The sequence below is a fragment of the Sus scrofa genome, chromosome 15 (assembly GCF_000003025.6).
Source record: "Sus scrofa isolate TJ Tabasco breed Duroc chromosome 15, Sscrofa11.1, whole genome shotgun sequence".
In the NCBI taxonomy this organism is placed as follows: Eukaryota; Metazoa; Chordata; class Mammalia; order Artiodactyla; family Suidae; genus Sus; species Sus scrofa.
Window position 1 is genome coordinate 33,462,972 of NC_010457.5, and position 21,686 is coordinate 33,484,657.

General features: G+C 50.9%; 1 protein-coding gene across 1 annotated transcript in view; it reads left to right on the top strand.

The window, feature by feature from the left end:
• Positions 1-2,881, top strand: part of ARHGEF10 (Rho guanine nucleotide exchange factor 10) — a 95,760-nt gene extending 92,879 nt beyond the window's left edge. The window contains 1 exon segment of the mRNA XM_021076496.1: positions 1,154-2,881. Coding sequence (XP_020932155.1) covers positions 1,154-1,635 — 482 coding nt within the window. The 3' untranslated portion in view covers positions 1,636-2,881.

The window sequence follows — 21,686 nt, forward strand, 5'->3', positions numbered from 1 at the left end:
TGTTATATCACCTGCGAGGTGCTTAAAGAATGGACATCCACTCCCACTGACATTTGGAGTTAGGGTGTCCTGGGCTCTGCTTTTCATAAAAGACCTCTAGGGAGTTTCTAATGATGATTTTAAGATTCAGTTCAATCACCTGTAAACTGAAAAGTCTTCATTTTAATTAATACCATAGGACTAACTTATTCTAAACCACAGAACCTTTTGGTAATAAAGAATGGCAGGAAGCTACTGGAGTTTTAGGCATCTTATTCCTCAAATTGACCTCTTTCAGGCATTTCATTTATTTTTTTAATTTATTTTTTATTTTTTGTTTTTTAGGGCCGCACCCACGGCATATGGAGGTTCCCAGGCTAAGGGTCTAATTGGAGCTGTTGCTGCGGGCCTACGCCAGAGCCACAGCAATGCCAGATCTGAGCCATGTCTGTGATTTACACCGCAGGTCATGGCAACGCTGGATCCTTAACCCACTGATCGAGGTCAGGGATGGAACCCAACCTCATGGTTCCTAGTAGGATTCATTTCCGCCGCGCCACAACAGGAACTCCTATTTATTTTTTACTTTTTGCTTTTAGAGCTGCACCTGTGGCATATGGGTTGCCAGGCTAGGAGTTGAATCAGAACTACAGCTGCCGGCCTATACCACAGCCATAGCGATGTGGGATCTGAGCCACATCCACAACCTACACCACAGTTCATGGCAACACCAGATCCTTAACCCACTGATCAAGGCCAGGGACCGAACCCACATCCTCATGGATATTAGTTGGGTTCCTAACCCACTGAGCCACAATGGGAACTCCCAGGCATTTCATTCTTTAAATCAAGATGTAGGAAGGATTTTCCTAAGTATATTATCTTAGAGCAGGTGAGAAGGCCTTTATGCAGAGAACAGGAGAATGGCCTTTTTCTCACTTTAAAAGGATGATGCGAGTGTCAGAACTGGGTGCTGCTGATGAAAAGCCAGGGGTTGTGTTACTAAGCATGGTTTTGAGATTGTTCTTGGAATGAACTAAAACTGCGAAGGAGCAGGATCTGGAAGCTGTTCTTGGCACTGTCTTGTGTGGGTTCTAGGGTTGTGGATGGAGTGTTGGGCTCCTCTCTGGTCCTGCCTGACGTGCACACCCCACTGAGCCCTGTCCCCTTTCAGGACGAGGCCTGGTCTCCTACCACGCACACAGCGGGCCCGTCAAGTTCCTGGTCGTGGCTGCCGCCGCCCCCAAGGCAGACAAGGACAAGCCCAGGGACACCCCGCCCCCTGATGCCGACCCTCAGGATGAAGACCAGAGGGATGCAGCCCCCTGCCCGAGCCAGAGCAGTCCGGACGCTGTGTGGCTGGGGGCTTCGCCAGGCCCCGGGCCCCACGCCAGCGACTCCTCCTCCTCTTCTGGGTCCCTGGGCTCCGGCCCTCTTGAGCCCCGGCCAGAGGAGAGCTTCGTCCAGGACCTCCTACGGCACACGAGCATTGCACCCAGCCGTGGGCGGCGGGCCAGGAGGGCGAAGGCCAGCTCCGTGTTGGTGGCCTGTGGGGGCCAGGGCCACCGGCGGATGAGCAGGAAGGCCAGGCAGCAGCGGCCGGAGGAGATGACCTCCACTGTCATGGTCTGGCAGATCCCCCTGCTGAACGTGTGAGCCCAGAGCAGTGGTCGGGGACGGCCTTTTGGCCACCCCAGGTGTCTATACTGGTCAGGGTCAATGACCAATCATCTGTGGGGCAGAAATGTGCAATATCATCAAGGGGGCATCTCCTGCCAGTCCTGTCCTCCTCCCCACTCTGCAGAGCTGAATATGGACGCCTGTGGCAGGGGCGGCGGCAGAGGGGGGAGTGGATACCTCGATGAGTGAGCGGAAGTCCCCAGAATGGTGCCCCTCTGGCCTTGTGGTCCTTAATAGACACGGCATCTGGACCTCTCCTGTCCTGTTACCTGGAGCCTCCAAACCCAGAACTCTGGCAACGGCATGTTCAGTAGTGGACAGGTTATTAACAGTTCTCAAGTAATTATACTTGATTCAGATTCACAACTTTTATTTATATTGTCTATCTTTTAACTCCAGGATAGAATTTATAACAATGAAGAAAGCCGGGTCACATATATACCAATCCAGGTGGTGTTACTTGCTTTCTGAGGTGAGCTGGGTTTTCCAAAGTGGTATAATGCGTGTATTGTATATTTTTAACAAAGTAGTATTTTTATATTGCATTTTTCTATTAAAAGAATTAACAGAGTTTTAGTCAATATATTGTCTGTAACATTTCACAAATAATGTTTGCTTTGAACCAAAATGCTCAATTCCTATCAACACTTAGACTCAAGTGTCAATGCCAAAATACCTGTCCATTCCCACGTTAAACAGCATTAATATCACCTTAGAGACAGGTGTATTTTAGTGTCTTGAGACCCATGGAGGTGTCTTTGTTGGTCCTTTCTGCTGTTTTTGCACCTGTTGACCAGGAATGCTTCTGGCTCTGAAGGACACACACAGTGCCATCACGGTGGGTGCCTTGCTGGTGGCAGCCATGAGCAAGGTGGCCCTTGGTGGCATGACCTGGCACTTTGCACCTCTTCTGCAGATGCGCGGGTTTGCCTCTGTGGTCGTCATGTGTGAGTAGCCCATATTTATCCATGAGTTCTTTGTGCTGCACGTGTATCACGTATCCATGTTCAACTTACTGGAAGGTCAGGAGAACTAATGCAGGCATTTATCTGAGAGAAGTTTCTCAGCACTTTACAGGTGACTAAAGATGCTAATTTTATGACTTAACCAAATACTGTCCAAGGTGCAGATGTACCCCATGTGAAAGTAACATCTCCCCAGGCTTTCTTAAACTATTAGCTGCTATCTTATTTCATAAATAAAGTGTTTTTATTTAAAAATACAGCATTCTGAGTTGCCTTTTGTCCTGTAAGACACAAAAGGGCAGTTATGTTCAGGGGGCATCCTGATGGTCCTAGCCAGGGTGGCACCCCTAGTGGCTGGTTTGGGAGATAACATGTAGATTCCAGAGATGGTACAACGTACGTGTAAAAGAACCCTTTGAATCTGAAGTTGGTGCCAAGAAACTCTCTAGAGACGCACACACCTGCCAGTTTTTATTTTGAGTGGTGTCATGAGGTGAATGAATTTAACAGAAAGAGAAGTATGTAAAGTAAGACTAAATCTCCGTACCGTTTGCCCTGATTAAAGAAGTATAGTTTCTTGGTGTTTTAAGTGATCAAATAAAACAGAAGTCCTTGGCTATGCCTTTCACTTAAACTTTGACACACAAAGCTTGTGTGATCTTCATCAATACCTCAAAAAACTCAACTGACAACTACCACGTTTTCTTATACCTTAAATAAGTAAAAAAAAAAATTAAAATGGTGCCAATTGAGATTTCCATTTCCATTGCAATATTGATAACATATTTAGAAAAGTCTTGCTGTCACGTGCTGTCCATCTGTCACTTCACCGGGTTTTACTTCCCAGCTGTGTGGTAAGGCTTTCAATGTCACTCAATTCCTATCTTTCCATTAAAGTGCGACACTCTTCCTTCTCAAAGTACAAATTTGCAGGTCAGCTCCTGAAGAGTTCCCTCTCACAGAGAACTTGTGTGCAGAGAGCGTTTGGAGATACTGTGAACTGTCACATAAAGAAGCTAGCACTTTAACTTGTCAGCAGCTTCCAGCAGTGCTTTCTCGTGGCTCCTAACATCCTGCAGAGCATCCCTGGGTGTCTGGTCTGCCGTGTGCCTAGTGTGTGAGCTGTTAGTCGCCTCAGGGCTCTGACCATGGGTCAGCGCACACGTCTCCCAAGCAGACTGCTGGGCTCAGCAGGTGATCGTCTTCCTGGAGGTCAGCTGATTTGTTCAGGAGAAAGCCAGCTCCGTGTATAGTACGGTCCCCAGCAGGGAGTTGGGGGAGTGGTAGGTGAAGAGGGTGGGAGCTGAGTGGCTCTGGGTCCTGTGCCCTGTTAATTGTGGTCTTCCCCTCACCCCTGGGCATGACAGCTCTGTGCAGTGACAGGTAATTCCCAAACCCCTCGGGAGGCGCAACCCAGGCACCTCCCAAGGATGTTTTATGAGCGCCATGCAGTTACAGACAACGCTCACAGTGGTTCCAGCCATCAGATGGCTTCCTTTCCACAGATTCTGTGGCATTTAAGTGAGTTGTTTTCAGCAGTCACTGAGCAGATGCATGTAGGGGTGGTGTGTGTGTGTCTGTGTGTGTATGTGTGTGTGTCTGTGTGTGTGTGTGTGTGTTGCCTCCTCTTCAGCCCACATTCCAGCCCCAGCTGATCTGGAGCCCCCTCAGGGACCCTTTTTGACTCTATCCACTTGGACCCCCCCTGCAGCACCGTCTGTTTCCACCTCTGGCCGGGAGCACAGTCTTTTCTGTGATTTGAGCCTCTGGGATAATCCATTTCCTCGGCAGGGTCACGAGGAGGCACAGGTCCCAGGTGGAGAGGAAGTGGGGGGCTGCAGCGGGGTCAGTGGCTGTGGCTGTTAAACGTGCACTGAGAGCACTGAGAGCAGGAGCCTGGAGAAGCCTGGAGAAGCTTCCTCTCAGAGCTCCAGACGCTCTCTTCCTGGTGCCCCACCTCTGGGCAGGGGCCTGTCCTGAGGGAGCAGAGCCCGCGCTGAGCTAGAGGACGGGCCAAGTCAGGCAGGACGGTTTGGCCGTGATGCAGGGCAGCTGCTTCTCCCTCGGCCAGGCTGTGGGGAAGTGGGGTCTTTGCACAGGGACTCATCGGATTTGATTTTCTATAACCACATCCCAAAATATCTTTTTCTGAAAATATATTTTTTTTCTTTGTAAGGCCGCACCCACAGCATGTGGAAGTTCCCAGGCTAGGCGTCCAATTGGAGCTACAGCTGCCAGCCTTCACCACAGCCACAGCAACGCAGGATCCGAGCCACGTCTGTGACCTACACCACAGCTCACGGCAATGCCAGATCCTTAACCCGCTGAGCGAAGCCAGGGATTGAACCTGCCTCCTTATGGATGCTAATCAGATTTGTTTCCACTGAGCCATGATGGGAACTCCTGAAAATATTTTCATAAATTGAATTTGTTAAGAATGTCATTGGGATCATTTATAGCCACAGGTTTCTCACCTGTGAAGTAGACATAACTTAAGCCCTGGTGATTTTGCATTTTTTGGTGGATTTAAAATGTATGTGCATGAAAATGTTTCATAAAACTTGACTTTTCTTTTTAATGAATAAAGGTTTCAAAGTAGCAGGAGCTCTGTGTTGACATAGAACATAGATGCCAAGTCATGGCTACTGAGCCGAGCGATGTGTGGGGATTGCAGCCACTTCACTTATTTTCTTTTTTAAAAAAGTGAGTCAGTGTGTAAGAAAAGAGAGTAGGTGGTTGCCTGGTGTTCTTCGGTGGTTTTCAGCACTTCGCTGATGGCTTCCTCACCTGTGTGTCAGTTCTAGTCCAGGCCCAGAGCAGGTCCTGCTCAGAAACCGCTTCTCCCTTCATGCCCCCAGCCACTCTGCACAGAGGCTGGGCCTGTGCACGTGCACATGCATGTGCACACGTGGACGGGCACATGCACACACACCTGCACATAACAGTGCACTCAAACATGCACACAGTGCGTGCGCACACACAGACACACACATCCCTGCACCTTCAGGCTGTTTTGGGGCTTCGAGGAAGGAGCAGACAGCCTGGGGCTCAGCCTCCTCCCTGCTGCTCAGAGTCTGAAAGAATTAACCCTTGTGAAGCGGGTTAGTGAGTCTTTGCTGCCTGACAGCTTTCATGGGGATGAAGGCACGTCTTGGCTGCGCCTTAAGGGGGAAAATGCCTTCCTGCTCCTTCCAGGTGGGGTCATGGAGCCTCCCCCACCTTCTGGGCCTGCAGCTGGAGACAATTCTGCCAGGTTCTGAGAAGAACACGACAGTTCTGGTTCTGAGTTCAGGCAGGTAGAGCAGGATTTTATGTTCTCACCTGTAAGTGGACAGCTGTGACCCTGGATAGGCCCTCTTTCCTCCTGCTACTTCTCCAGACCCTCATCCCCTGGCCCAGCCTGGGGGTCACAGCCACGCAGGCATGGGCCAGGGCAGGTGTGATGACGTAGTGCCACAGACAGCACCTGGGGCTTGGGGCCTGGCCAGGCGGCGGGGCTGGAGAATGGGGAAGCTGGTGGTTAGGTGCACCAATGCTCCAGGCGACGCCAGTGGCAGGGTTGGTGTCAGCCCATGAACTTTCCAGAGCAAGGAGAACAGGGTTGGACTCAGGAGGAGGGGGGGAGGGGGAGAGGACTTGCTGGGCGGCTGGGGCTTGGCCAGAATTGTAGAACCGCAGTGCCTGGAGCCCAGCCAGGGCAGGAAGCAGCAGAAGAGCTGGGAGCATGAACCTCACAAAAGCCACCCACGGAACTCAGTGGTTTTATGTGATCTGGGAGTTTCCCCCAGTGCTCACTATAACTTGCCAGTGACAGCTGGGCACCCGTCCATGTGTCTGCTGCCTGGAAGTTTCATGGCAAATCGCCTCTATTTGTGACTTAGAGGGTCTTGGTAAGTCGGGACAGGTAGACCACCTTGTTGGCATGTGGACAGCCGAGGGTGCAGGGCTGCCTTTCGAGAGGGTAACCAGGCTGTTTGCTGCCTGACAACAATGCCAAGGGCCTGTGGTGAGTGTGGGTGGGAGGCCAGGGGGTACACAGCCAGACCCAGACCAGGGGCCATGGGTGCCCCACCCACCCACCCATGGGCCTCCTCAGACGCCACATTGAGTGCAGAGCCGGGAGAGCCCCAGCGAGGGATGAGCACCAATCTGAGACCCACCACGAAGCTGTTTTCCCCAGTTGAGTTGTCAGGGGCCCGACACCTGTGCCAGGTGAGGCAGGCACAGATGTGTGGTGCCCTTTGGTAAGTACAGGGGAGTCACCTGATTTTCTTCTGCTCATCAAAAATAATTGCTTTTCTCCCTTTTGGGGGCTAACATGTGGGATTCCTATTTTGCCTTTTGTTCAGTTGTTTGAAATCAGGGCAAGTTCACCCTCCGACCCAGGAGCCATGGGGCAACATCTGGAGACACTTGGTGGTTACCACCTGGGGGTGTGACTGTTACTGGTGTCCACTGCGCAGGGGCCAGAGGTGCTGCCAGATAGCCCGCAGGGCACAGGATGTCCTGAACGTCCCGGGGCCGAGGTAGAGTCCTAGGAGTTCGTCCCTGTTTTACTCCCAGGCAACTGCTTTTTTTCTGTCCTTAGCACATAGGACCCCATTCTGTTCTCCAACGTCCTCACTGATCTGTCCTACTTTAGCAGTGCTGTTCTAACTTAAGTATAAAAACATCTTGTTTGGGTCAGGAAATAGAGGTTTTCCTGCAGACTAGCAGGTGGGAACAGGGAGAAGGTCCTGCATTCCAGACACCCCCACTTACTGATCTTTAAGCAAGATGTACCATCACAGTAAATCCGCAGCCTAGAGGGGATTTGGATTCATAGCCCGGAGAGAAAGAAAAACCTCATGCTGCCAGGAGACATCTTAATATACCAAGTGTTTAGGTTCAGCATACATGCATACATCCAATTTTACAGGCTCAATGGGCATGGGCTCCGTCTTCCACATATCCAGACTTAATGACAGATGCCAGTGTCCACCGCTGCTGGAGGGTCTGGCCTCAGTTCTCTCTGACTTGGGCCTATGGGCAGGGGTCTTCTGCAGTTGCTCAAGGGTGTGGAGGGAGGAGTGGGTGGGGGCCTCTGGTCAGCAGGGCGAAGAGGTGAGGACCAGGATGCAGGTGGAGGTGTGACTTGGGGGGGGTCCCTCAGCGGCTACAGGCCCCCTGCCACATTTCATCCACTGGGAGACCCCTTGGGGCAAGGGCAGTGAACCCTGGGAGCCAATCAGACCCCCTTGAGCCCTCTTCCGAGAGTCCCCCAGGTCTTGGGAGGCATGAGGACAGCAGGGGGACCAGGGGCCTGAGGGAGGCCTTGCCTGAAAGCAGGAGAGGAGAGGAGAGGAGGTGGACGGGGACAGAAGGAAAGTCCTGCTGGCTCAGGGCTGATTAAGGGGTGAGGTGACAGCAGAGTGACTGGATGCTCAGCAGAGTTCCCAAGGGCTTACTCTCCAAACTGACTTGTCAAAAATAAGTATACATTTACTGTTTCTTTCCAGTGATAAAAGCAAAACCACATACTTTCAGAAGGAAATAAAGAAAAAGCACAGAGAACAAATCATCAGGCAGAGATGATCCCAGAGGTTGGCTTTGAAGCCGTCATCTCTTCTTCTCTAAGGCTGAGCTGTGGCCTGTGTGTCTGTGTCCCCCCAGATCTGTGCCCCCAGTGTGACAGTATTAAGAGGTGGGGCCTTGGCGAGATGATGAAGTTATGAGGGTGGGGCCTCATGACAGGATTAGTGCCCTTAGAGGAAGAGGTAGCATCAGAGCAGGCTGACTCCCTGCCACGTGAGGATGAGAACACAGGGAGAAGGTGTGGTCTGCAGGCCAGGGATACAGCGCCTACCCCCCCACAGCGCACCCCTGCTGAACCCACCTTGCTGGCACCCTGATCTTGAACTTCCCAGCGTCCAGAACTGTGAGAAAGAAGGAAAAGATTAAGTCTGGTATTTAAGACAAGCCTGAGCGAGACTTAAGACTTAAGACAGGGCGCAGTGTAAATACAAAGCTACAAACAGATGAAAAAGTGTTGTCCACACAGCCACTTGTGGGTCAGGCCCTGTGACGGGGGCTAGGCTTGCAGAGGAGACCTGGGGGCTGTGCACACGGAACCGGATAGCCTGGGGCCAGCACACCAAAGTGACATGGAGCTCCAGACAGAGTTGTGGGGACAGAGAGGTGGGAAGGCTCCAAAAGAGGCTTCATGAGGTAGTAGGCCTTGAGCAGATGTGGGAGAAGGCTAGCTGGGTGGTGGTGGCCCAGGTGGGAGGAATGGTGACTACAGAAGGACCAGAGATGCTGCTGGGGACAGAGCACAGGAGTGGGGAGGCGAGGCTGGCTACCTGTAATTAAGCCTCTTTGTGTACTGACATTTCAACACAAGGGGTTTATGGATGGCCTTGAAAGCACCACCCTTCATGCTGGAAGGGTTTGGAGGCATGAACAGGATTACGGATGATTTCTAGGAAAAACAGACCCAAGCTGGGTGGCACTGTCACCTTCCCAGTGGCAGGAAAAGGTGGCAAACCTTTTTCAGATGAAGCTTCACACCTTTATCTGTTTACCCAGGACAGTGAGGAGAGGAGAGGATCCTGAGGGGGGAGACACAGCAGGATCAGAGCCCCTCAGGGCCCAATGGCCCTGGGGTCTGGGGGGTGAGAGAACACAGAAACCACTGGAGTTGGCAGGGTTCTGCGGTCGGCCCCTCCCTCTCTCTGCTGCCTGGATCTCCCTTGCCGAACCAACCAGATGGTTGGAGATGGGGCAGCAAAGAGGAAGTGGCTGGAGGGGCTGTGGCTGGTGGGGCACACTGCCAGCCTGCATCTGTGCCCAGGTGGCCTTTCCTCCCCACAAAGTTGCCGGCTGCCTCCTAGGAGGGTGAACGCAGAGGCCTGAGGGAAACAGCACTTATGTAAACACATCAAGGGCATGTTTCCTCCTGGACGGCTAGGGTTTCAAAGGAGAGGACCTACAAATTGCAGGGTAACATTTTTCAAAAGTGTTTTCCTGGCACTCATTTGAATCCCAGAGCAGCAGGGGAAAGGGGCCCACCTGGCAGGCTGTTAGATTTCCACGTATATTTATTGGAAATAGTTTAGAACCCATTTTCAAACATTTTATCCCCTCTCCCCCAGGTGCATTGCTTAATTCCACAATAAGACATTGTTTGGAAAGAGGGAAATACCCCCACCCTGTGTGCTGTGGTCTTTGCAAGGGCGTGAGAAAGCGTCAGTTTCCCAAGGACGAGCCAACTGCCTGCTCACCATCACCAGGCGTCCTGGAGCTGGGCTGCTCCAGGAGCCGTGTGGCCCACTGCCAGTTCACAACCCCCGCCAGGAAGAAAACTGAGAGCAGTGTGTTGAAACGTGTACAGAAGTGTGACAGAATGACAGTGCCTAACTAAATACTAAAGAAATGGCTTTGCATTTTGCATGTCATTTTTTTATATTTTCTTTTTCTAGCAACTCATTTTTATTGTATTTTGAAAAGGTCAGTCCATAATAGATTGAAAATTGGAAAAAGATAACTGATTTTATTCATCAGACAGTCTGAGAGCAGTGCTTATGTAGAGAAGACATGATACCTTTGTATGAGTTTCTCAGGGACTCTTAATAAAGTACCACAGGAGTTCCCGTTGTGGCACAGCAGAAACGAATCCAATGAGGAACTATAAGGTTGTGGGTTTGATCCCTGGCCTTGCTCAGTGGGTTAAGGATCTGGCGTTGCCAGTGAGCTGTGGTGTATGTAGGTCACAGACATGGCTTGGATCTGGCATTGCTTTGGCTGTGGTATACGCCAGCAACTGTAGCTCTGATTTGACCCCTAGCCTGGGAACCTCCATATGTGGCGGGCATAGCCCTAAAATGCAAAAATAAATAAATTAATTAATTACTTAAAATAATAATAAAATAAATGTACCAGGTGGGGGCTTAAGACAACAGAAGTGTATCCCCTATCAGTCTGGAGACAGAAGTCCAAGATGAAGGGGCCCCTGGGCCACAACCCCTCTGAAGGTCCAAGGGGAGGGGTCTTCTGCCTCTGCCAGCCGCTGGCCTTTGCCAGCATCCTCTGCATCCCTTGGCTGGGGCTGCACCTCTCCACTGTCTTTGGCTTCACACGCTTCCCTCTGCTGCCTATGTCTGTGCCCCAGTTTGTTCTTTTTTTTTTTTAGGCCACACCCACAACATATGGAGTTTCCTGGGCTAGGGGTTGAATTGAAGCTATAGCTGTCTGCCTACACCACAGCCACAGCAACATGGGATCTTAGCCACATCTGCCAACTACATCACAGCTCAGGGCAACGCCGGATCCTTAACTCACTGAGCAAGGTCAGGGATCGAACAGGCAACTTCATGGTTTCTAGTCAGATTGGTTTCTGCTGCACTATGATGGGAACTTCCTCAATCTGCTCTTCTTATAAAAACACTGGTCATACTGAATCAGGACCCAGTCTAAGGGCCTCATTTTAACTCGATTGCCTTCATAAAGATCACATCTCCAGGAAAGTCATGTTCTGACTTCCAGGGGGTTAGGACTCCAACATATTCTTTAATAGGTGGGGACACAGTTCAACCTGCAAAAACCTTTAAATTGGGGTTAACCAGAATAGGCTATCAGATTAAGGGTCGTTATTTAGTCTGTAGTTTGGAGGATTTACTAGTTAGGCCTTGACTACGTAAAGATGAAAAATTAAACGTTTTTGCAGTCAGTGTAGTACCGGTGATGAGGTCAGTAATAACGTGGTTACTTTTGATTTGGGTTTCGTCCTGTTTCAGTTAGGTTGTCAAAGCCATCACCAACACTCCATAGTTGGAGACAGCAATGGTCTGTGGAACGGTCTTATTTGACAACAAGACCGACCCCAGTTCCGGGCCCCCTTTCAGGAACAAGACCATCGGCCAAAGTCTGCAGGCTGTGCAGGCCCTTCTGCCGGATCGCTGTGTCCTGCTGTCTCTTCCTAGGGTTATGGCAAGCTTCATGACTTTCCTGTCTGGAAACTTCCTCCAAGCTCACCTCTGGAGGAGGAATCTTGAGCCAGAAGACATCTAGGACAAGACTCCTTGAGACACACAACCAGCCCCCCAAGGGCAGTGAAGCGCCAAGGTTAATCCGACCACTTGCACAAAACACCTTGGGATTGGGGTGAAAGTCAGTGTGGTAAAAGGAAACTGCAAGATGGGCTGGGACACCACTCCTGTTTTTAACACCGTATTCCTGTGACACAGAGTATGCTTGTTGTGCTCGTAAGCCTCTTAATTTACTCTCCAAAGCTTGGATTCATTCATTCACTTAGAAGGACCATATTTCATGGTGAATGTGAGCAAGGCCTCTGGGGTTGTGGGGGTTAGAATTCCTGCCCCACCTCCCACAAAGCGAAAATGTTACATAAACTCTCTGAGAGTGAAATGTCCTCAACTTTAAAATGGAAGTGGTCTGGGACTCTGGGGTTAATAAATGCAAACTATTGCATTTGGAATGGATAAGCAGTGAGATCCTGCTGTACAGCACAGGGAACTATATCTAGTCACTTGTGATGGAGCATGATGGAGGATAATGTGAGAAAAAGAATGTGTATATGTGTGACTGGGTCACTTTGCTGTATAGTAAAAATTGACAGGACACTGTAAACTAGCTATAATGGAAAAGATAAAAATAATTTTAAAATAAAAAATAAAAATAAAATGCAAGTGGTCCTTACCTCTTGGAGTCCTGTGTACCCAGGTGTGTGTGTCTATATCTAGACCTGGGTATTTTGCGAATTACACCTACACTTACCCATAGAAGTACCGTGTAGACTTAGGGAAGTCATATTTAATTGCAGATAATTTGCTCTCACACTGTGAATGCATACCTTGAAAATATTTTTTTTCATTTTTTAAATTAAAGTATAGTTGATTTACAATGTTGGATCAATTTCTGCTCTACAGCAAGGTGACCCAGTCATACAATACCTTGAAAATATTTTAGAATAATTATTCAATTTTTCTTTCTTTTCCAAAGGAAGATTTACTAGGATCAGCACTGGCAAACTTATTGGCCATTTAGTGATGGTAATCTTTACTCACTTGACGAGGATGTATCGGCTCCCGGCAGCTCGCCATCTGCTGAGGGAAAGTACCTGCAGGAGCGCCTGCCGTTCCATGCAGACCACTGTGCAGGACACAGAGAGGCATTCGGCCCAACTCGGAGTCCCCTGTTCACTGATGCGGCAGTTGCTAAGGATGACTTTGCCTCAATACAGTGGCTGTTGCATGAGCCTAGAAAGACAGGCCACTGTTGTCTTATTCAAACCAGGATAACCAAAGCATTGGGTGGGACCACGGACTCAGCCAGTGCCTGGACCATCTGTGTGTGGCATCCGTGGTCAGGAGTCACAATGTCTCAGAAAGCTGGGCCACATCTTTGATTCTGAACGTGAGGTTCTCAGGCACTGGCTGATAAGAAGAACTCAGACATGAAGAAGAGCCTCTGGTGTTTAAGGAATGGCTTACTGAAGGATGCAGGTGCATCCCGAGGTCATCAGAGCTGAGGGGAGTCCTCAGGCTGGGGCTGGGTGAAAGCAAGGGGTAGGGCAGATGGCTTCCCCTTGCTACAAGATGGAGAGGATTCTGAAATGAAGCAGGGAATGTGCTTTCCACGCCAACACACAGATATTCTAACTAATTTTTCATGCCAAGAGACTCAAAGTACTTTGTAGCAACTGGATCAATTCCTGACAGCTACTGGAATTTAATTGCTTTTTTTTTTTTTCTTTTGGAAGGCTGGGGGAGTGCATGAACTCTTATGGGCTGTTAAAAGCTTGGGGGAAATTGTCTGTTATCTGGTATTAGCACAGGTAGGAAAACACTATCCAGGGTCCAGAACAAGCCACTGTGACTCACCAGCCATCCCTCCTCTTCCTCCAGCGATGTAAACTCTATGGGGAGCACAGACTGGAGAGGTAAGAACATTTGCTGGAAATCACACAGGGGATGGTGACAGAATTAGAAACAGCAAGTGTGAGTGGTGCTCCCCTAGGGTGAAGGTCAGAGGCACTAAGTGATTGTGCCTATCACCTCGGTGTGTCCCGAGGGGAGGACAGTCATGCCCCCACTTTACAGAGGTTAAGTGTTTTGTCCAGAATCCGCAGACTGGCAGTGCTGAAATTGGGGTTTGAATTTCAAAGCCCTGTTCTCCGTACTGCTCCATGCAGCTTCTAAACAGATTTCAGAGTCCCTGAGCCTGGAACCCAGGTCCCCAGTCACTGCATTCAGGGCCCTCTAAACTGCTGTACCCAGGACAACTAGGAGTTCATTTCTATTTTTCAGGCACAGCTTTACACAGTGATATATTTGCATACTTCAAGTCTACCATGCATAACTAGGCTCTTTTGAGCAGTAGAAGATTTGAATAGTGAAACAGAGCTCCCTGGTGGTTTAATGGTTAGGGCTTTGTGCCTTCACCACGGCGGCCAAAACCATGGTGGAGTTTAATCAATCCCTAGTTTGGAAACTGAGATCCCACATCAAGACACTGCTGCAGCCAAAAAAAGAAAAAAAGAAAAAGAAAAAAAAAGAAATAGTTTTATTAAAATATACTTGAAATAGATATTTAAAAAATATTTAAGATGGCTAGTCCTTTTTCCTGACATTTTTAAACCCCAGGTTCAATTTAAGGAAGCTCTGACGTTAGAATGAACTCCTAATGAAATACATACAATGTTCCTCTGCAATTTCCACTGACCACATTGAGGCCACAGTGCATTTTAAAAAAATAAAACATCTAAAGTCTGAAAATCAATGGAGGTCCCCACACTCCTTCTCTACTAGATAGTGTAGAGGTTGCATGGATGTTTTAAGTGAATTCATTTATTATTTCATTCCTTGAATAAATATGTATTGGGAACCCAGTATATGCCAAGCATTGTAAAATCCAGTGAGAAGAAAAGTTAAACATGACTTATGAGTGGGTCTCTGGAGCTGACAGAGTGGTGGAGAGGACAGACCAGGACCTCAGTGACAACAGCACCTGTGACTGGAGAAAGCTGGGTGGTCACTGGAGGCTGATTCACAAAGGTGGGTGGGGAGGCCAACTGAAGCTCTGATGTTGGGGGTTCACCCAGCCGGTTTCCTGAAAAGACGGGAGAGGTGCTGGGGAAATGCATGGGAGCTCCCCTCCAGATATCTCCACCTCGGTGATGTAGGTTGAGCTGCTTACATGCATGTAAACAGGTTAAAAAAATGCACTGGAAAGATCCCATAGATGCTGAAATATTTCTGAAGTAAACTGGATAAAATACAAACAGAGCATGATGGGAATTATTTCAACCCCCAAAAGGTCTTTTTCCGCTAGGTAACTGATAATTTAAAAAAGTTATTTCCCAATAGTTTACTCATTTTCTGCCTCGTGTAATCCAAATCAAGATGTATTCTTCTTAGCAACAGAAAGAAGATGTGTTTTAAGGATGTTTTCAGGGTATTAACTCTGCTGCTGAAAGTCGAAGCACTCATATATTGGCAGAGAATGTGGAAGGCAGAAATTTTAAAAAGAAAAAAAGTAAAAGCTCAAGGCTCTCTGTGACTATGGAAATTTAATCATTTTCCACAAAACCTTTAAAAATAGCACTTACTATCAGGGGTCCAGTCTTAATTAGAGCTGAGCCGGCAGGAAGTAGCTGTGTGCAGGGACAGAAAGCAGCCTGGATCTGAGGGCATTTCGTCCCTCTCCGATGGCAGGTCTTTGGGAAGCTGGTTCCTCACGGTGGGACCCTCCTCGCCCTGCGCATCATCGCCCTATGCCCTGCACCCGCCGCGGGGACCTGGTGGCGGGGCGGGGGGAGGGGGGGCACGTATCTAGATACGAGAACAGTTTTCAGCATTTTCTCCATTCGAGTGTTCTGAATGTTTTCCTTTCTTATTCTGGAGTCTGTAAGGATGTGGGCAGCTTTTTAACCACGAAGTATTTCAAGAACGCATCATCCCTGCTTTTACAAAAACGTAAACACTAAATAACATTATTTCACGGTTTGGTGGAGCGCGGGGAGGGGGTGGTCCTGGGACACAAGAGGGTGTGGCCTTTGGCAGGACCCCCAGCGCACCAGCGGGGACCTGTTTCTAGCTTCTTGGCTTCTTGGTGTGGTGGTTGTTGGATTCAAACTCAGCATCCACGAGGTGCCGCGGGGTCCAGCCCATAGCTCGCGCCTCTCCATGTGTGTACAGGGACGCGCCTCCAGTGGGCGCCGCTCCCCTCCTGGAGCCGGGTTTCCGCGGGACCGCTCTGCACCTGGAAAGGGTTAAGCGAGCGGAGGGCGCGGGCGGGCGGACCGGGACCCGGGGCTGCGCCGGCGCGCTCAGGCCCAGAGCCTGCGCGGCTGAGAGCAGGAGAGCTGGGGCCGCCCTCCCGCCCGCGTCCCCGCCTCTGGGCGCTGCTCGGAGCCCCTGGGCGCTCGGCGCGGCCTCCACGGACGCGGTGAGTGCCAGGCCCGCTACCACCACGGCGGGCTGGGGTCGCAGGGGCACTCCCTGGGCCGGGCCTGGTCGCGTAGGGTCCCGCGGGGCGCCCGCAGGCGGGCGGGAAGATGCCCGGGAGCCCACAGGCACTCGTACAGGTGCGCGGAAGGCGGCGCCCCGCCTCCGGGCGATCTCACAGGTGCGCGGGAAGGGACCCGCGCATGCGCGTGGGCGACCCCGGCCAGGGCTCAGCATCCCGGGCTCGGGTGGGCGCCGGGTGGAGGGCGAGGCACAGAGCTGAGAGGTAGGGGTGGGCCCTGAGGCGGGGGGAGGCGGCGGCGAGCCCCCCCCCTCCGCCCAGAGGCGGAGGTTAAGAGGGGCGGGGGCCCAGGGGTGGGCGCTAATCGGGACGGGTAGCCGCTGGGGCGGGGGTTGGTGGCCAGGATGGATAGCGGTCGAGGGTGGCCCTGCTCGCTGTGGGGGTGAGGGGAGTAGGGTGTGCGGACCTCCGTCCCACCCCCGAGCGCCGCGTTGCAGGGGGCCGCGGTGGGGACTCCCCTAGGGCGCTCCTGCGGGAAGCGAGTGTTATCCAGCCCCCGCACCGCGCCCACGGGGACCGCATCCATGGACACAGCCCCCGGGGCGCCGTGTCCATTGTGGTTCCCGCCGCCGATAGCGCCTTCGCTCGCGCAGCCGGGCGGGAGCCAGAGTGGGGGCGGAGCGGCCCGCAGCCCGGCGGGGAGGAGCCAGGCCTCACGCCTCGCGCCGGGTGACTAGCGCCTGGCACCCCTTCCTCGAGGACGGCCAGGGCTGGGCCACCCTGCCTTTGGAGCTTCCATTTCGAGTGGCCGCAGGAAGAGGTGGGAGGTCCCTCCTGGGCCTGGGACCTGGGGGAGGGGAGGAACGTGCCGGAGTTTGTGCAGAGGCATCTCGCCGCTTCTCCTCCATCGCTGGCTCTAACTGCCCTGCAGCCTTGGCCAGGACCCCCACCGCCGCCAGGATTGTTCCGGGCTGGTGGGGTGTCTGGGTAGTGCACACCGAGTGCTTTCTTTTCCTTTGCTCCACTGACCGATCGACCAGACAGCCCACCAGCAGTGCTTGTCGCTTGGGTTTGAACGTGCCTGACATCATGATGACGCGGGGGAGGGGTATTTTTAAATAAAGACTGTGTAACCAGCTCATTGACAGCATGGACTTAAAGATGTAAGGAGTGGAGGTTAAATGCGTTTCCGCATCAAGCCTACCGCCCCCACCTGTACATCTGTACATGCTGGGGGACCTCAGCCTTGGGGGGCGGGGGGCACAGGCTGGCGCCATTCCAGCGTGGCAGCTCCTGTAACATTAAATAAGAAAGGTTTCAAAAAAAAATTCCCCGCTTCTTAGTTCCTACAAAACTACATTCTTTATCTTCACCCACCCTCACATCTATTCTAGGAAAGAAAAGAACAAATCAGTGAAATAAGCTTTATTTCTACTCAACCCACTGAAAGCACTTTACAGTCAGATTTAAAATGCCTGCTCACCCCCTCAGAGGAAGGGCCAGTTCACTCTGTTCAGGGCCTGTTCTCAGACTGCCTCCCTCCAATTCTCCTTAACCAGCAGTTACTCAGCCTCTAATTAGGAACCCTTAATGGATCCATGTTGCCCTTGGGCCTTTTATCCCCAGCTAATGGTGTCCTATTATTAGAATCCTCCCCACCCTGAAATGCAAGGGAGCTCTGCATTGTCATCTAGTTGCCCAGGGTCAGTCCAGTGTCTGCACATGTATGGTAACTGGCGTTCCATCTCTCTTTTCTGGGTCTAACAAAACAGAAATTTAAGGAGAGGTTTTTCACCCTTTTAATATCAATTCCATAGGCAATGCTGATAATGTAATTAGAACACAGAATGGAAATAGTTGAAAGATTTTGCTTACAGGATCTAAGCGTCTGGACTTGGGAGGAGGTCTTTCGACTACCTGGCTTTGTGTGGTCCTTGTGCCTTCCTCCTGTCTAGGCATTCCTTCCTTCACATGCAGAGGACCTGGCCTGTTGCTGGCCCCAGCCTTAGGAGAACAGAAGGATCTGGAAATGTGGTGAGGCTGTCCATCATCTCCGAACATCTTTCTTGGCAGTCCCCATTGCTTGATTTCATTTCCATCCATTCTGATACGAGTAGCCACACTGGCAGCGGGAGAGCAGATAGCTCTTTAGCTTAGAGTCCACTTCCATTCTCAGACTCATCCCTCTGCTGAAACCAGGAGGCCTTCCGTGCTGCGGATCCTCCATCTGGGCTCAAATTTCAATTGTTTTTCTAAATACCAACAGCATAAATTGTCAGTAAGAAAAGCTCTGCAGTGAGTCTGGAATTACTTAGGCAGCTGTAACACCCCTCAACGTCCTTATATCTGAGGCATCGTGACCCAGGAGGACGGCCTCTGGGCTGGCCTCCAGGGTGTCCTGAGGAGCCATTGATGTGCAGAGCACAAACCAGCCCTGTCATTTTTCACATCTTCCCTTGGTGACTCAGGGGGAATCTGGAGTTCAAGGGATTATTTCTCCACTGTGGCCTTGATTTGGGTTTTTCTCCTGGAATTATTGTAATTATGCTAAAATTATAGTGTTGGCACCAGCACATCTTTGCCAAATAGTTAACAATGAGCAATGACTTTTGGAATAAAGCAAAAACTTCCAGGAGTTTGCCTTTTGCCAGCTTCTGCTAGAAAGGAAATTAAAATAAACAGTGCCTTGGAAATTGAAGCCATTGCATGTCTTATGCAATAGTTGATGGTAATCAATTTCTTTCACAAATATTTATCAGATGTCAACCCCAGGTCAGGGTCAGTTCTAGGTGCTAGGAGTACAATGGCATTTAAAATAGACATAGTCCTCACCCCCACCCCACCCCTTGCAGCATAGAATCTAATAAGGTGAAAGGCATGAAAAATATAACCATGGTGATTGATGTGTAAGAACACGTAGGCAAGTGCCCTGAAGGAGAAGAATAAGCCCCGTGAAAGCATCTGACAAAGGGATTTTGAGCTCAGTCTGAAGGATGAGGAGGGCAGGGGAGGTCCTAGGGAAGATGGCGCATAGAGGAACAGGACACCCTGGAGGAGGAAAGGAAGGCGGAGGTGCACCTAGACCATGTGCCATAGATTTGTAACCTAATACGATTTTTATCACTTATTAGCTGTGGTATTTTCTCTTTGTAAATTGATGGACCTTTATACTTTAGGACTTGATAGAGTGGAACGTGGGTTTATTTTACAGAACTGAGATCTATGGAATCAGGAAGGGAGATCATTAAGTGGGATGGCGTGGCTGACATGTTTTCTAAGCTGGTAACCACCACGTCGCTGCTGGGATGCTGTTAGTACTGTTTTCTGTGAAGTTGGAATCGTGGGGGCCCTTAGTGTGGTCCTCAAATCTACTGCCTTTGTCCGAGCCACTGTCCTCTCTTGCCCCCACGTGGTAGCTCCTGGGGGACTTCACATGGCTTCTCCTGCCCCCTTGGTCAGTTTCCCAAATAGCCATCAGAGTGGTCATTTAAGATACTTATTATGTGGGCTGGCCAGTAGCTTCCTGTTGCCATGGGCTGCAGTCCATGAACATGGGCAACAGGACACTTGTTCTAGTTGACATGGTTGTTCAATGACCATCCGAAAAACTTTGTGGTTGCCATAGACTGAATGTGTCCCCCAATTCACTTGTTGAACCGTAACACCCCCACTCCTGAGATGGGATTAATGTGGCGGTGGCAGGGTGGTGGTGGTGGGGTGCTTTGGCAGGTGATACAGTCAGTGAGGGTGGAGCCTCCATGATGGGTTTAGTGTCCTTATAATAGAGACCTCACTGAGCTCCTAGTGAGGACACAGCAGGTAGACACCGGTGAGCCAGGAAGTGGCTCATCAGACACTATGGAGAGCAGCCTGTATCCCCCATCACCTGACTTGAGTGTTAATCCATCTGCAAACACCTTGCAACAAGGTCTAGATGGACATCTGACAAACATCTGGGCCCTGTGGCCCAGCCATGCTGACCTCTAAAATTAAGCATTACAGCCCTCCTATTCAGAAAGGGGAACAGAGGCACAGCCGGCCCTGGCCTGTGGCAACCCTGCCCTGCCATGGGGCACGTGCTGGTTCCGTCTCACTCCTGGGAGTCACTCCCAGTGCTCTTTCTCTGCCTTCTGGACTCTTGGCTCTACCCTCTGAGTCATCCGTCCTTTTTCATGAGAGACAACTAGTGTTGGCAGCCGCATGGTTTTCTCAGTCTGTTTGTTTCCTGGCTTCATTTTGTGCTCTTTCTGTCCCATTTACTCCAAGCTGGCAGTATGTCTTCCTGTACAGTTATCTTAAAAAAATCTTAGTGGGTTTTCTATGCATCTATTAGGATTCCTGCCATTAGACAACAGCCACAGCCACAAAATCCATGTATATTCTTTGTCTACCTTGGACTTCCTGAAAAATGCTGTGAAAAAATGTCCTTAAAATTCCTAGAAGCCCTATTGTTTATACCAAGATCCTTGCAGGCCCTGCCTGGCACTCCGCCCTCCCATACGTGGGCAGTAACAGCCTGCTCTGTGCACACTCACCTCCAGGCCAGGAGACTCCAGTGAGCAGCACATGGGGGCCCTGCCTGAGGGGACTCCAGCTAGGTGGGGATGCCCCCTCTTGTAGGAAGTGCTGTGGTCTGATGTGCTCGAAATGAACCAGCCACCCAAGCCCACCCAGAGCCGCCGCCACGGACACTGCATAGACCCTGAGTCACAGTACGGTCAGTGGCACAGTCTGCCTTCCTGGAGCTTTCAGTTTGGGGAGACAACAGACTGCACCCTGCTACCAGTGGCTGAGTGAAGGCTGGCAGATGTGATGTGCACCGCCTGCATGCTCTCAGACGTGCCGGTGGCTGAGTTTTGACGAGGGGTCAGACCATCTCCTGAGCCCATCATCAGAGGGCTAGGGTACAGAGCTTCTGGAAGGTGACACGCCTGTGGGCGCAGGTAGGCTGGTGTTGCAGTTTGAAGGGGTGTCCCGTCCTCAGGCTCTGAAAGAGCATGTTCTAATGTCTGTGGAAGATTCTGTAAAAACCTAAAGCCCTTTCAGGAGCCCCATCGCTGCTCACTAGGGACCCTCAAAGAGAAGGAGGCCGGTTGCCAAAAGCAGGATGGAGCAAGAGAGGGCCCAGTCCCCAGAGGGTACATCTGCATGTGGCCTTGGGACCTCGGGGAGGTGCTGACGCAGTGGAGCCCCCATCTCCGTGGGGAGGATGTGCTAAGACCCTTCGGACAGGAGGTGGGGAGGGCTGGCCTGGAGACACGTCCCCGTGGCATCCCAGGCCTGAATAGATAGGCTGCAGGAAACCGCTGCTCCTGGGGTCTGCTGGTGCTGGTGCCACGTGCAGGAGTCACAGCCTTCCCCGGGGCTCACTGTGGCGTTTGCCTACGTGGGAGCACTGTTTTCCAGAGTAATCATCTTTCTGACACTGAAGTGACCTCTCACTCTGAACCCACTGCAGCCATTAACTTTAAACCCACATTTAGGGGGAAATGCAATAAAAATCAATATGTTGGCAGCCTTCATCTACCAAACCATACTGAGCCAGAGGTTCAAAGCCTCTGCAAAGAAGCTGCGTAATGACAGTTTCCTTGGATC